Source organism: Brassica napus, chromosome C3 (genome assembly GCF_020379485.1).
Source record: "Brassica napus cultivar Da-Ae chromosome C3, Da-Ae, whole genome shotgun sequence".
Classification (NCBI taxonomy): Eukaryota; Viridiplantae; Streptophyta; class Magnoliopsida; order Brassicales; family Brassicaceae; genus Brassica; species Brassica napus.
The window spans coordinates 10,492,079-10,506,598 of record NC_063446.1 but is presented as its reverse complement, the minus strand read 5'-3'; the positions used below and the strand labels follow the sequence as shown (position 1 = coordinate 10,506,598).

The 14,520-nt window shown below is 35.8% G+C and overlaps 3 protein-coding genes and 1 non-coding gene across 4 annotated transcripts; 2 read left to right on the top strand and 2 right to left on the bottom strand.

Annotated features, from left to right (window-relative positions):
- Positions 1-680: 680 nt before the first annotated feature.
- Positions 681-1,907, bottom strand: LOC106388146 (putative F-box protein At4g22180). Its single transcript, XM_013828151.3, has one exon. The coding sequence runs from the start codon at positions 1,890-1,892 to the stop codon at positions 810-812; it is 1,083 nt and encodes a 360-aa protein (XP_013683605.1). The 5' UTR covers positions 1,893-1,907; the 3' UTR covers positions 681-809.
- A 598-nt stretch (positions 1,908-2,505) lies between these two features.
- Positions 2,506-5,930, bottom strand: LOC106386695 (exopolygalacturonase). Its single transcript, XM_013826505.3, has 2 exons — positions 3,386-5,930; positions 2,506-2,998 (listed from the first exon to the last, which is right to left on the bottom strand). The coding sequence occupies exons 1-2, from the start codon at positions 4,117-4,119 to the stop codon at positions 2,509-2,511; spliced, it is 1,224 nt and encodes a 407-aa protein (XP_013681959.1). The 5' UTR covers positions 4,120-5,930; the 3' UTR covers positions 2,506-2,508.
- Positions 5,931-8,473: 2,543 nt separating this feature from the next.
- On the top strand, positions 8,474-11,879 carry LOC106388024 (3-ketoacyl-CoA thiolase 2, peroxisomal). The gene is made up of 14 exons (XM_013827992.3): positions 8,474-8,735; positions 9,070-9,146; positions 9,253-9,337; positions 9,416-9,542; positions 9,623-9,721; positions 9,799-9,866; positions 9,955-10,062; positions 10,138-10,215; positions 10,308-10,440; positions 10,536-10,632; positions 10,752-10,875; positions 10,971-11,079; positions 11,333-11,416; positions 11,497-11,879. Exons 1-14 carry the CDS (start codon positions 8,646-8,648, stop codon positions 11,604-11,606), a joined length of 1,389 nt encoding a protein of 462 aa, XP_013683446.1. The 5' UTR covers positions 8,474-8,645; the 3' UTR covers positions 11,607-11,879.
- Positions 11,880-12,102: 223 nt separating this feature from the next.
- TRNAM-CAU lies at positions 12,103-12,187 on the top strand. Its single transcript is given in 2 exon segments — positions 12,103-12,140; positions 12,152-12,187. It is a non-coding gene; the product is annotated as a tRNA-Met (tRNA).
- The last annotated feature ends 2,333 nt before the right edge of the window (positions 12,188-14,520 follow it).

The following is a 14,520-nucleotide window of genomic DNA, read 5'->3' as shown; positions in this document are numbered from 1 at the left end:
GAAGCATCTCGGGGATCCATCGTGGATGATGATATAAATCAAGAAACATTATTTTTGACTTTGCATGTTGCTAACTGTTGAGATATATCTTTTATGAATAAAGATTGTCTAGACAATATTACCAAATAGCATTGGTGATCAGTTTTGAAATAACTATCTTATTTTTCTATTGAATTTTTTTTTGAAAATGTAACGAATGGTTCATTATGATTAAAAGGTTTTGCTATGAATGATTGTAGAGTACCTTTGTCCTTTGTAGTATTCTGATCGTTTATAACTATGTTTTTTTATATTTTTTCTGTTTTCGGGATGAAAAGTTTTGTCTCCGTCACTGATCAGAGGTAAAGACAAGGTATGGACATAAAGCCATGTCTTCACATTATCTGCATGTAAAACTCCATTTCTATCACCATCACTACAGTTTGAAGATTTATACTTGTTTGACAACCCAAGCGACGATGAAATCTCCTTTCTCTCGTTTATCCACAAAACAGTTGTCTTTGAGAACCTGAACTCTTCCTAAATAACAACAAACTTGGTGCCGTAGAGCTCAAGAAAATGAGTGTTACCAACTGAGGAATACGATCTCAAAATTTCGACAAGGTAAAATTGAATATTTTTAACGACTGGGGAGCGTTTCAAAGTGTATATCAGGGACTATCCGCTTTCCTCGGCACAGTTTTCTTTAGGAATGCTTGCAAGTTGCAACACTTGCAAACTGAATATTTTTAAAATATTAGAGCGTTTCGAAGAGCGTTTAGTTTCAAAAATAATTCGAAAAAAGCAACACAAAACATAATTTGATCTAATTACAACTCACGAAGACTAGGAATAAACCATCTCGCGTGACCATTCTTGTCAACCTCTAGGATCATCTCCAACACTTGAACCGAAAGATCTCCACAATAAAGAGACCTATCTCTGTAATAAATCGAGTTTGGTCTACTCCCATCAACTCCTGGTACAGTCACACCAAGATCAGTGATCCAAGACTCTTCCCCTAATGACTCCACCTCATCCCAACTTGTCCCATCTGAATTCATCTTTAAAATGTTGAAAACCTGCTTTAACCGGTTCTTAACCATCAAAACCTCTCCAGAGACGGTAACACCGATCTTACCTCGCCGTCTTTGATCATCCCTAAACGGATCATCATCAACGTTGTCTAGTAACGCTCTAGGGAGTTCTTGAGAGTAATCCAAGATTCTGATTCGGTTTAGACCTGTCAAAATGTAAAGATTGTTGTCTTTGTAGACAATATCTTGACATCCATGAAGATTCTCAGGACCTTCTTTTGTAGGTATCTCTCTCCAGAAATCGAATCCATTCTTAGTATACATTATATAAGATAGACCTATCGACCAGACGACTAAGTAACCTTTGGTTTTCTCGTCGACCCATAAAACCGCTTTTGTCCGGTTTAGAACGTTTCTTGCCGGTGCTGATGATTGATTGATCATGAAGGTGAATGTGTTGTTTTGTAATCTATTAACTTGTAGCCTCCCTTGGTGTGACTCTAATGGTGGTAGATCGATTCTCTCACGTGTGAAAACATTCAAAACGTATAGATTTGATCGTAGGTCTAACATTAAAAGCCAGCTTCCAGAAGTTGCTATACACTGGTGTGTGGAGAAGTCATTGCCAAGGTTTCTCAGTGTGTAAAGTTTACCATCTTGGGGATTGAACACTTGACATGTAGAGCTCTTTGGTCTTCTACGAGGGAAGATTATTATCCATGGAAACTTGTCTTGTATTGAAGAAATTTGTTTGCAAACTACGTGCCAATTCTTGCAAACGGATCGAGCTTTTAGATAATTAATGATGCTCAAACGTTCAAGGATTGATTGGAGAACGTCAGCGTTAAGCTCCGACCACTTGACATTGTTCGACATTGAGATTTGAGACTTTTACCTCAGACGAGTTGTAAAGGTTTATGTAATGGTTTTAAATTTTAATTAAACTTCCTTTTCCAACTAGGAATAGGAAAAGTTTTATTCCTAGTCAAACTATGTTAAGTGTATCGTAATCCTCTCATCCGTGTGTATTAGTATTACTTATTCTAGTAATAAATAATTTTGAAAGTTGCATCGTTGTCAAATAATCTTTCGTCTACACAAAATTCCTTAATCATTCGTCTAGGAAAACGATGCATCTGTTTGTTTTGGAATTTTGTAGTAGACGAATGATGATAATAAATTAATAATAGACAAATAATTAAAAGATTTTTGTAATATTAAAATAATAATAATATAGAAAATATAAAAAAAAAAAGTCTATATATGAAAAAAGGTCGGTCAAGATCAAAATTAGACCAGCTCTTTTTTCCTTATTCTAGAATGATACAAGAAACTGCAGACACCTTTCACATCCCAAATTTATAAATATATTTGGATGTTTTATTAGGTTGTATCTTAGCTTCATTATTGCATCGAGGACAACCAACTAAAACACTAGTCCTATGATCTTACTAAAAATATCCAAAACAAACAGATGCTTAATCTTGAATCATCAAATCCGACAACCAGAAGGCACAATCGTGCCACGAACCGAACCACCAACGTTCTCACACAAAGCCGTCGCCAAGCCATCCCTCCCATTGTACATCAAGTTGATATTTGACAGCTCAACGTCTTGACAAGGAAACGTTTTACTACACTGCATGTTCAAAGCCGCTTGGCTCGTCGAAGTTCCCCAGATTTTGTTGTACTTCACGTTTCTGATCTGAACATGAGAATTATACTTTCCAGGACTATCGCATTGTCCATGAGGACAATACTGTTGATCGATGACGATAGGATTTCCGACATTGAGCATTTGGATATTGTCGTACACGAAGTTCGAGACCGAAATTTCCGAGACAGACCTAGCATATGTTTTGATCCGTAAACCGTCGGTTGTACCGTTGAAAACCGAGTTTCTCACGGTCAAGCCCTCGACGTTCTTCTCATCTTTATACCGGCCAAGGCTTCCGACACTAATCCCGTGCCCTGGTCCGCACCTAGGAATATATCATAAGATCAGTAAATTGAATCCACATAGACAAAAGAAAATAAAAATAATTTCATGGTTAACCAAAAAGAAAGGTAAAATCGAAGAATATAATATATCCTATGGTTGACGTAACACAACTTTTAATATTTTTTTGTTAAAAGGTTTGCTAAATTTAAGCTAATCAATTTTAGCTTAAACTATATATTGAATTCACATAGAAACATTGTAGACCGAAACAACTAAAAAAGAACTTATTGATTAACCAAAAAAACAATCAGAATATTCTCATATATCTTATGGTATATGTAACTTTACATAGATTTTGTTAAGAAGTTTGCTATATTTCCGCTAGTCAAATTTGAGTCTAAACTATAATTAAGGCGAATTAATATACCTGACATTAGAGATATCCAAGTTGGTAATTCCGTCAAGTATTGCGATGCAGTCGTCACCGGTTGCTATGGTGACGTTGTAAATATGCATATCCTTGGATTTACCAATCTTGATACCGTCGGTATTAGGGCTATCTCCAGGAGCCGTGATGGTCACGCCTGTAATGTTAAAATCCTCGACCGAGAATAAGTTGAAGTGACCCATTTTGCTGTTGATAGATCTCAGACCGTTGATCCTCGAGTATCTAACGAACGCAAACCCTATGTTGATAGCTAGTGTACGACACTTAGGGTTTTTGTCGCAATCATTGAGGGACCATGAGTAAGATCCTTGACCATCAAGTAACCCTCCTCCCGTAACGGTGAGATTGTCTACGTACCGGAACTCGATCCATTCTTCTTGTTTGATGAGGTTAGGATCCCTTGGAGCCGACAAGGTTCCGCTGATTATAAAAGTGATATAACTTTTACAAGGACCAGAGAGAGTTATTTGACTGAGATAGAATGTTCCGAGAGGTATATAGACCGTTGAGCTTCCACCACTCCATTGACAAGCCTCGTTCCAGGCCTTTGTGATCGCTATGGCGTTATCTCTTTTGCCGTCGCCACTAGCACCGTAGTTTCTGACGTCGAAGACCTTATCTCCTTTGTAATATTCATTAATGGGGGCACTTGAGACGGCGAGGGAGAATAAGAAGAGAGACGAGACACACAAGATCAGAAACCTAGACGCCATCTCGATCGATTTCACTTCTTTTTTTTCAACTTTTGGTTTAGATGAGGCAAAGCCAAGCGTTTGAGCTTCTTTATTTATAGGGTAACAAGATAAGAATATTTATGACATTGAAAGTCTAATGAACATATAAGGGAAACACAATCGATTACTACCATACATATGGAAAATAATTAGTGTTAGAATATTATCAAGATGTAATTAATATTTTTGTGTGATTTGTAACTCAATGTCGATTCTACCCTTTTTTCACTTTTTATTGATAAAAGTTAAATTCTATTAACAAAAGCAAAAATGTTGTTACATTTCTTAGGTTAGCATACTACACATCTCCGGTAAAAAAAAGACCCAAAGAGATGGAAAAGAAACACGAGCTGGAATATGGATGTATGGATATATATGATTTGTGTGTGTGGGAGTGTTAAAATATGTGTATACTATTTTATGTTACATAGTAATGGAGCTTATATGTATGAATTATTCAATTTAAATATCACATTAAGATAAGTATATGTTTACCCTAAACTGGGTGTTGTATATGTCCAATACGAGATGCCTTTATCTTCTGAAGGATTTTCTTATCTAACATAATTCGAGTTGCCAAAAAGAAATACAAATCTATATAATCACTAAGCTAAACCTTTTTTAGTAGATATGATTTGATGTAATAAGGAAATGATCAGCTATTGATATAACTTTCATTATAACGGGGTGTAATAAGGAAATGATTAAAATAAAATGGAAAACTAAATTGATATGACCGTTTTTTACTTAATTTGGTGCGTTTATGGGTCTGATTGGTAATGGCTGTAACTTTAAAATTTTTGCTGTAGACTTTTTGCTGTGGCTTTACATTTTATTACCGTAGAATTTTATGGAAAGCACTAAAAAATTGCTTTGGATATTTAGCTCTGCAGAGCATTTGTACAGCTGTAGGTTATTTTAAGAGCTGTGGTTTCAAAAAAAAAAGCTAAAGTTTGATTGCTCTGAATTTGGTGCTATAGAAATAAATAGGGCTATGGACAGCATCTACAACAACTACCAATCACCCCCAATTTTTAAATGTGGCAAAAGCATACAAATAGAAATTATCTACTTATAGTGAAATTTAGCAATGTTTCAAAAACATGAGGAGGCCCAAGTCCAGTGTTAGTGAAGCAATCAGCTTAGTAGATGGGTACAAGAAAGCCCAATAGGTGTCTGGGTTGTTGACATGTTAGTGCTGTTCGTTTTATAAACGCCGGATTGGCGGCAGATGCTGTACAAACAAAGCAACACGGATCTATTTATTCAGCCGCAACGTCAACTTCAACCCAGCAAATACGACGCTGAAAATTTCAGCGGCAGCGGCAACCCCGTTTTCATGCCTCCGATTGTCCGTTGCGACTACTTTTAATTAGAACACCAAAGAATTTGTTTCTGTCCTAGCTGTATTTCTTTGACACCGCCGCTGATCACAGCGTCGGAGAAAAGAAATCTAAGACGTATAATAGTTTCTTTTATCTTATTAACTTAGCCAATAGACTTATTTATACAAATATACAACTTGTCTAGCAATTTTTTTTACATAAAAGAATGGAAAATCTAACATATAAATTAATGCTAATAGTTACATGGAAATATATTTTAAGCGATGTCGTAATCACCGAGATCTCTTAATACGCTCCCGAAAGCTACACATGCGAATATGAACGGACCATCAAAGATCCATGCTCATAGTTCACGTAGTGTCATCAATCATACGTAGCCCTCTTTGTAGTATGAGACCACATATTTCTTCTCCGACTTCCTTCTTTTTTTTTTCTTTTTAAAATCAACACCATGAAGAATTAAAAGCATGACGTAAAGCCGTAATGAAACCAGAGGCAGACTAAAATTAGATGGGTTTACCCCAGGGTCGGCTGAAAACTAGGGGCCAGCAATGCACCCACCCACAGGGCCTATTGCTGGAGGGGTCCCATAATTTTTTTTAATATAGTAGTGTAATTTTTTTTTGTAAACTATAAATATATTTTTTTAAGTAAAAAGAAATTAATAAATATGAAACTTATAAATCTAATTTTTTGGAAACAAAATCTTATTTATGTTAATTTGTATAAATTTTTACCAAATTATAATTTTTACCAAGTAGTAATTGTAATGTGAGTGTTTTAGCCATGAATATATCTCACCAAGATTGTTCATATTTCCTGGTCACTGAAACAACGATGCAATTTTAAAAGATTTCATTCTCAAGAAAAAAAAGCTATAAAAAAAGCAAGATTGTTTTATTTTTACGGTTTTTGCTTACTTTTTTAAACGAAACAAATTTTTTTACCTTGTAGCTCCAGTATCAACATTTCAATTTTATATTTAGTATATTTTTGCAATCTAAATATGAAAAAATCATATCAACAAAAAATAATCGTGTATATAAAAAAAATGTGGACATGGACACATCTAATGTTTTCAATTGTATTTTAATGTCTGTGTTAGTGGATGAGATCTTTTTAAAAAAAGAAATGATTGGTTATTTATTTTATTATTGTTTATACCACCTAATGTTTTCAATTGATTTTATTTCAATTTTTTAAGAGTTATAAAATAAATATACTATTACAATAATTTTTATATATAATTTTCTGTTTTTGACATCATTTTATATATATCATATATGTATATATATCAACGTTTACAAAAAAATATGTCGACATGGACATGAACTAAATATGTGGATGTGGACGACATATGTAGATAAAAATTTGTAGACAAAAGTGTTTTCATTACTTGAAAGAGAAACCAAAGGTCTGGAGACAATGACTCAGACCAAAATGTGAGGTGCGGATGTGGATGTGTTTATCTCATCTAAATCAAGAAAATGTTTTGTACATTTTAAAAATATTGGGTGAAAGCGTGAATAACCAAAACGTGAGGGACCACAATTAAAAAACCTGAAAATTCACCATTGTTGCTCTCACTCTCTAGCATGACCCAAATCACCAACTAGCAGCAGATCAAACTCGTTGACATCATCAGCTACATGAACTTCTCCGATTCCAGCCCTACTCTTCGTTTGTCGTCGCACAGGTTCAGTCGTCCTCCGCTGAAGTAGAGAGGTGCCGTCGTCACACATTCAAACACAACTTTCTTGTCTTATTCTTCCCCTTGCTCCTCCACATCTCCTTTTCACTGACACAGAACAAGCAATTATGAAATAGTTTTCATACCAAAACTTTGTGTCTTATGGTACCAAAAAGATGTCGTCATCAACTCATCTTCTACAAATCAAAATCAAAGGAAAACATTGAGGATTAAAGACAAACCTGGTGCTAACTTGACGTTTCTATGTCGTAGTGAGCGCAAGGGATCGAGCTCAGAGATAGATTGGGAGGTAGAGTTGGTTTGGTCAAAGAAACAAGCTCTTAAAAATTACCGAGAGAAAGACCTATGAATTTCTGAGGTTTGTGATATTATTATTGAGAAAGTAAAAAAAACAGAGAGAAAAACAAAATTTTCCAGAAAAATGTTGAGTTAGGAAGAAGGAGAGAGTTTGAAATTAGAATTAGGGGATTTGGAAAAGTAAAAGTAGATTTGAGATTTGAAATCAGAATTGGAGAGAGATATGAAATTAGGGTTGAGAATTTGTGAAATAGAAAGTGGATCTGCGTTTTGAAGGAGAGAAGAGAGATGAGAGAGGAGAGAGTAGAGAGTAGAGAAGAGAGAATATAATCATGGTTAGTCGTCTCTGGTTAGGTTAGTTTGGTCTGGTCAAAATTGGGGGTATGAAAGACATTCGATAGGCATAATGTGTCTAGCCAGTGGAGGTGTTTTGTTTTCATCGGTGTCTAAAAGTGTCTAAAAGTGTAATACATAATAAGACGAAAAGTGTCTCATAGAGTAAAAAATTCAACATTCAGATACTTGTCTAATACTACTAGTTATCGAAATCTGAGGTGTTTTGTTTTCATCGGTGATAACACTAATAAGGAAAAAGGGAGCATACTACTCCATAAGAAGTTCGAGGCGTAGATAAAGTATGCCGAAAAGGTTGGGGGTCATCGTATAAAATTTAAAACGAGTGATATCCAGAAGATGAAAAATGAATACACGGCACGCAATTCAAGGCCCCAAACGGGCGGGGGGCACACGTCACAGCGCAATCTTCTTCATCTTATTGTCTTTTTCTCACTTGATCATCAAATCTTTTTTTCTTATTCGACATACTAAACCAACCAACCAACCAGACATATCGTTAGGTCACTGGTAGATTTAGATTAAACCTTAAGGACAAAGACTAAACTGTTTGATTTTGAAATAAACTATACTATAAGAACTTGAGCACAAATCTGATTATGCGCCACATTAAGAAAATAAATATATATTAAATGATTATTTGATTTTCTTAATTTAGATTTAATAACGGCCAAAGCGGTGAGCTATCTATCGTTGCTTATAAATGGATCAAACCCGACGACTGTGTAGTTTCGTGTAGTTTACAAACAAATAATCCTTTCCCTGAAAAACAGATCCGAGTTTGAATCGGGATAAAAATGGAGAAAGCTATCGAGAGACAAAGAGTTCTTCTTGAACATCTCCGTCCTTCTTCTTCTTCCTCCCACAGTTTCGAGGGCTCTCTCTCTGTAAGCTTTCTCCCTCTCTCTGGATCATCTCGATCTCTAGGCTTCTCGTTTTCCGGATTGTTCTCGATCTTGATTACTTTTACTGAATTTTGGATTTTAATTTCGTTGAAGACTTGGGTTGTGTTTTGGTTTATTTGATTGAGATAGATAGATAGAGATATCTTCGTTTTCTTTGTTTGGTTCTTTGTTCGATTGGGTTGAATCATCAGTGTTGTGATGATGTGCTTTATTTTCACCATTTTCATTCATCTCTTTTACGAAAAAGTCAAAGCTTATCTCGACTAGTACTTATCCTCGAATCATTGCTTTAACGTGTATCTTTCCAACGTATCAGGCTTCTGCTTGCTTGGCTGGGGACAGTGCTGCTTATCAAAGGACCTCTCTCTATGGAGATGATGTTGTCATTGTCGCGTAAAGTCCATTCCTTTATGCTTTTGCTCTTTTTGGTCTTTGTTTTGTCAAGAATCACTCTGTATGCTTATTGTGATGAAACTCACCCCATTTTGATCCATTGCAGGGCACATAGGACTGCACTTTGCAAGTCCAAACGTGGCAACTTCAAGGATACTTACCCTGATGATCTTCTTGCACCTGTTTTGAGGGTCTGTCTGCTATCTCTTTTTTATTTATTCATTTACTTCCCACTTCTTTTTGTTTATGGTATTATCTTCTTGGTGCAGGCTTTGATAGAGAAGACAAATCTAGACCCAAGTGAAGTTGGTGACATTGTTGTTGGTACTGTTTTGGCACCTGGTTCTCAGAGAGCCAGCGAATGCAGGATGTCTGCTTTCTATGCTGGTTTCCCTGGTATGTTTTTAATATATACAGCGATGCGAATCTTTGTGTCTGTTTGCTGTGTGCTCATGTTGTTATGTCCTTTGGTGCAGAAACCGTGGCGGTGAGGACCGTGAATAGACAGTGCTCCTCTGGGCTTCAGGCTGTTGCTGACGTTGCCGCTGCCATCAAAGCTGGATTTTATGATATTGGTTAGAGACTAACCTCTCTTTGATTACATTAACTGATGTCTTTCTTCTCGTATAGCTGACGATGGTGTTGGATTCAGGTATTGGGGCTGGATTGGAGTCCATGACTACCAACCCAATGGCATGGGAAGGGTCAGTCAACCCAGCGGTACTGTCTCTTTGTCCTCTCTTCTATGGATTCTCAACTGGCTCTGTTTAGTTTATAGGTCACTATAAAACGTATTGTGGTATTGCAGGTGAAGAAGTTTGAGCAAGCACAGAATTGTCTTCTCCCTATGGGTGTTACTTCCGAAAATGTAGCACACCGCTTTGGTGTCTCAAGGCAGGAGCAAGATCAGGCTGCTGTAAGGCCACTGAACTTTTAGATAAACCCATTAATTTTGATCTCCGAATGCTAAGCTATCGAGTCATATTGCTAGGTTGACTCGCACAGGAAGGCAGCTGCTGCTACTGCTGCTGGTAAGTTCAAGGATGAGATCATTCCAGTTAAAACCAAGGTATTTTCCAGATCCTTTATTCAACAACTGTTAACATTTAAGACTTCTACTGGTGCCTTACTTACTGAACTTCATTGTGTTTTGTGTTTCAGCTTGTTGACCCAAAGACAGGGGATGAGACACCCATTACAGTTTCTGTTGATGATGGGATCCGAGCAAGCACCACCCTTGCTACTCTCGGGAAGCTGAAGCCAGTGTTTAAGAAGGATGGCACAACAACCGCTGGTACTTTTCCCCAAAACGAATCTCATTGTAGAGAAAACAGTTTTTTTTAATCGCACTTTTGAATCCATTGCTTCGTTTGCTCTTATCTCAAACAGGAAACTCCAGCCAAGTAAGTGATGGTGCAGGGGCGGTTCTCCTCATGAGGAGAAGTGTTGCTACGCGAAAAGGACTTCCCGTTCTTGGTGTATTCAGGTGGGTGATAATTTCTAAAAAAAACCTATAATCGTACAAGTCGGCACATATTGGTGATGTCTGTCTATTTACACAGATAAGAGATCATAATTTTTTCTTCTATTGTTGGAAAATTGCAGGACATTTGCTGCAGTTGGTGTTGATCCAGCAATCATGGGTGTCGGTCCAGCAGTTGCCATTCCAGCTGCAGTTAAGGCAGCTGGTTTAGAGCTAGATGACATCGACTTGTTTGAGATCAACGAGGTAAATAAGCAAGCACTCTCAGGATCTTCTTACCACATACTTTTTCCAAAAACCTTCTGATGATAATCGTCTGTGTAAATCCTTGTGTGTTTCAGGCATTTGCATCTCAGTTTGTTTATTGCCGTAACAAATTGGGACTTGACGCAGAGAAAATCAATGTCAACGGTGGCGCAATGGCCATAGGACATCCTTTGGGCGCTACAGGTATATAAGGACAAAGCTATGAAATTTAGTATTCTCATTTCAATTCAACAAGCCAAAGAGACTTGGTTAATGAGCTCATCTAAGCTCTCAACCAGAACAATCTACTGATGCATCCTTATAAGTTTGCCTTCACAGTCTCCTCTCTAACCAACTCACATTTCCTCAAGTTTGCTACATTTAGTCCTACGCAAGGTTCAGTAGAACTATAGCTAAGTGACCAAGATCAACTAATGCATGTTTAAATGTCTCATAGGAGCACGTTGCGTTGCTACTTTGTTGCACGAGATGAAACGCCGTGGAAAAGACTGCCGTTTTGGGGTAGTGTCGATGTGCATTGGTATGCATCTCTCTCATTACTCATACGATCTCTAAATTGGTGTCTGAAAATGTTATTGTTGATTGGGAAAAATGTGGCAGGGACGGGGATGGGTGCAGCGGCTGTGTTTGAGAGAGGAGATGGAGTTGATGAACTTCGCAATGCAAGGAAAGTTGAAGCGCAAGGCTTTTTGTCGAAGGACGCTCGTTAAAGATAACTGATGTGTACAAGCATCAAACACACATTTCAATTCTTCAAATATTACATCTCAGCACTCTATTCTCGTCTTGGAGAGATACTGATCCTTTTCTTTTTTCTTCAGTTTATTATAGTTATTTGAATAAAGCATTACAATCAATGTTTGCTCGAGTCTTGTATTCTTCTTGACCGGGTGGTGTTTTTAGTATATCCTTTTTTTTTATTTGACGGGGAATCTTCTAGTCGATGGAATCTTATATGAATGGATAATATTGTTCTTCTCGAATTTCAGTTGCATCTGGATATAAGGATATTATTGAAATTTCAGCTGCCAGCAACTTCTTTAGATTTCAATGGATATGTGTGAAATGTTCAGCTTTTTTTGAAAAAAAATGTTCAGCTAAAGTCTGTTTTGACCTTCGATGTCGTCTGATAGTTACAGAAGCTAGTTACTTCCTTCTCCTTTCAGAACTATAATACAAGTAAAAGAATGATATCGAATAACAATTGGGGTGGTGGCGCAGTTGGCTAGCGCGTCGGTCTCATAGCTACTGAGTGATCCGGAGGTCGAGAGTTCGAGCCTCTCTCACCCCATTAATTTTTTTTTTTCCTTTCCAAAAATCCAATCTTGATTACCTTACGTACTGATTATTAACGAGTTGGTCCATTCCCCTCGAGTCCTCGACCAGCTACTGAAACTATACGTTTTGTTGTTTGGTTTCATGTCGGGTCATCCATCTAAATCCAATCCAGCCAAAATAATAAAAAAAACTAAAAACACCCATTTTACGCTAATATTGTACACGAAAATCACTTATTAGAAGTTTAGGGTGCTTGACAAAAAAAAAAGAAGAATATTAGGGTACAGGATGTAAAAGGTCATGTATTCTAATAAACATGAAAACGTTGACAGAAACAATTTAATAAACATGCAAGTATAACTCAGGATAATACTTGAATAGATAGGTGCGGACATGGGTGCATGTAGAGTGACTAAAACATTTTAGAAAAATAATTCATATAAATTTGCTCTCGTAAACTTAAGTTACAATCGTTGACAAAAGAAAAACTTACTCTCATAAGCCGGAAAAATGGGCTATTAAATCTCCAACTATTTGAAATCAGTACTTTTAATACTCAACTATCACTTGTTAAGATTTAATCATGAATTTATTGTTGACTGCGCGTAAAATCGGACTTGAAAAAGTCAAACATTATTTATTAAACAGAAACATGAATTACAATAAAAAAAATCGGTTTGGCTTTCATAAACCCATAAATCGATGCATTCTAAAAGAGAACAAGCGAATATTATTGTTAAAGAAAGGAATTGTGTTCTCCATTTTCAGTGTCGAAAGTTTTATATTCTCACCGGAACTTTTTTTTTCTTTTCGAAAATCTTCTCTATTATCTTACATAGTTGATTTTAAGAATTTATGGGTTTTAAAAAGCCAAACCAATCCCATTTCTAATCGTAATTCATGTAATAATTAACGTTTGACTTTTTAATGTCTAATTTTGCGCAATCAACAATAACTCTAGGATTAAATTTGGGCAAGAGATAGTTGAGTATTAAAAGTGCCGATTTCAAATAGTTGGGGATTTAAAATCCCATTTTCCCCTCATAAGCCTTTAAACATCCATATTATTCTATCTAAATTACTGGAAATAATTCAAATACGCACATAAATTTCTATAAACTAGGATCGGTCCGCCCTACGGGCGAGAAGTTATTATAAAAATTATTTTACATGAATTTATATTAACTTATGAAACATTTAAAATTATTATGCATTGAAAATAATATTATAAACAAAAAATAATGGAAATAATTCTGAGATCATATTGTTATTGTTAATAAACATTTTTGATCTGAATTAAAATCACAACAACTTTCATTATTCTCTATCGTTAAATAATACAATATTAACAAAAATAATTAAGAAAATGTAATAATAGAAATATTCTTATTATTTCTATTTCAATTTGACATAGTAGAAATATAAAGTTTATAAAAATAATACTATATTTATTTTAAGAAGCTTCAAATTTTTAAAAACATTAACATATTTTTTTTTCTAAAGAACCTACGGTCCAGTAAGTAAAGAGCTTTTGTATTGTTGTCAGTTTGTCACCATATAAATTCGGCTAATCTGTAATAAAACACACAAATCATTATACATAAAAGATAATGAAAATCAAATTCACGCTCCCTAAAAGTTAACTGAGTGTACCTGCCAACCAGCTTCTATGCTGTTAAGATTCTTTCTGAATAAGTCACTGAGAAGCCATATATGCGAGAAGGTGAACTCGTACTGCTGCTGTATCTTTGGCTCCCACACATTTATAGTTACTTTAGTTCCATAGTATTTATTTTTTCCCCTCCACATAAGATATAGCATTCTACAGTTCCAAAAACCAAAACAAATAGCACATCTCGGATTAAGAAACCAGAAAAAAACTTTTAACTCTTCTGATGCCCACTTTGGTTCATGAGGACATGTTCCTCAGATTTAGGAAACGAGAAACTTTTATACTTTTTCATGCCATATTTTTTGTTTGAACTTTCTCTCAAGACAACATCTTCCTCTGTCATGGTTCCTTCAGCACATTTACCATATCGATGACATAACTGAGGGATATGTATGTCCTTCTATTTTTTACTTCGTAAAGACATTTTGTTGTTATCAAAGAGTCCCTCATTAGGATACAATTTTTCAATTTTTTTTTTGAGATTATACAACCGTCTTCGTAAAGACAAATTATTTCAATACTAAGATATGTTTTAAAAACAAAATATCTTAGAATCAATAAAAAGCATGTCAATTTCCCAGAAACTGAGCAACCTCACCTCTGAGGTGGAAGAACAACCCATAATTCCGATCAGCAAGTCGAACAGAGGAGTTAACTATTATAATGAGAAAATA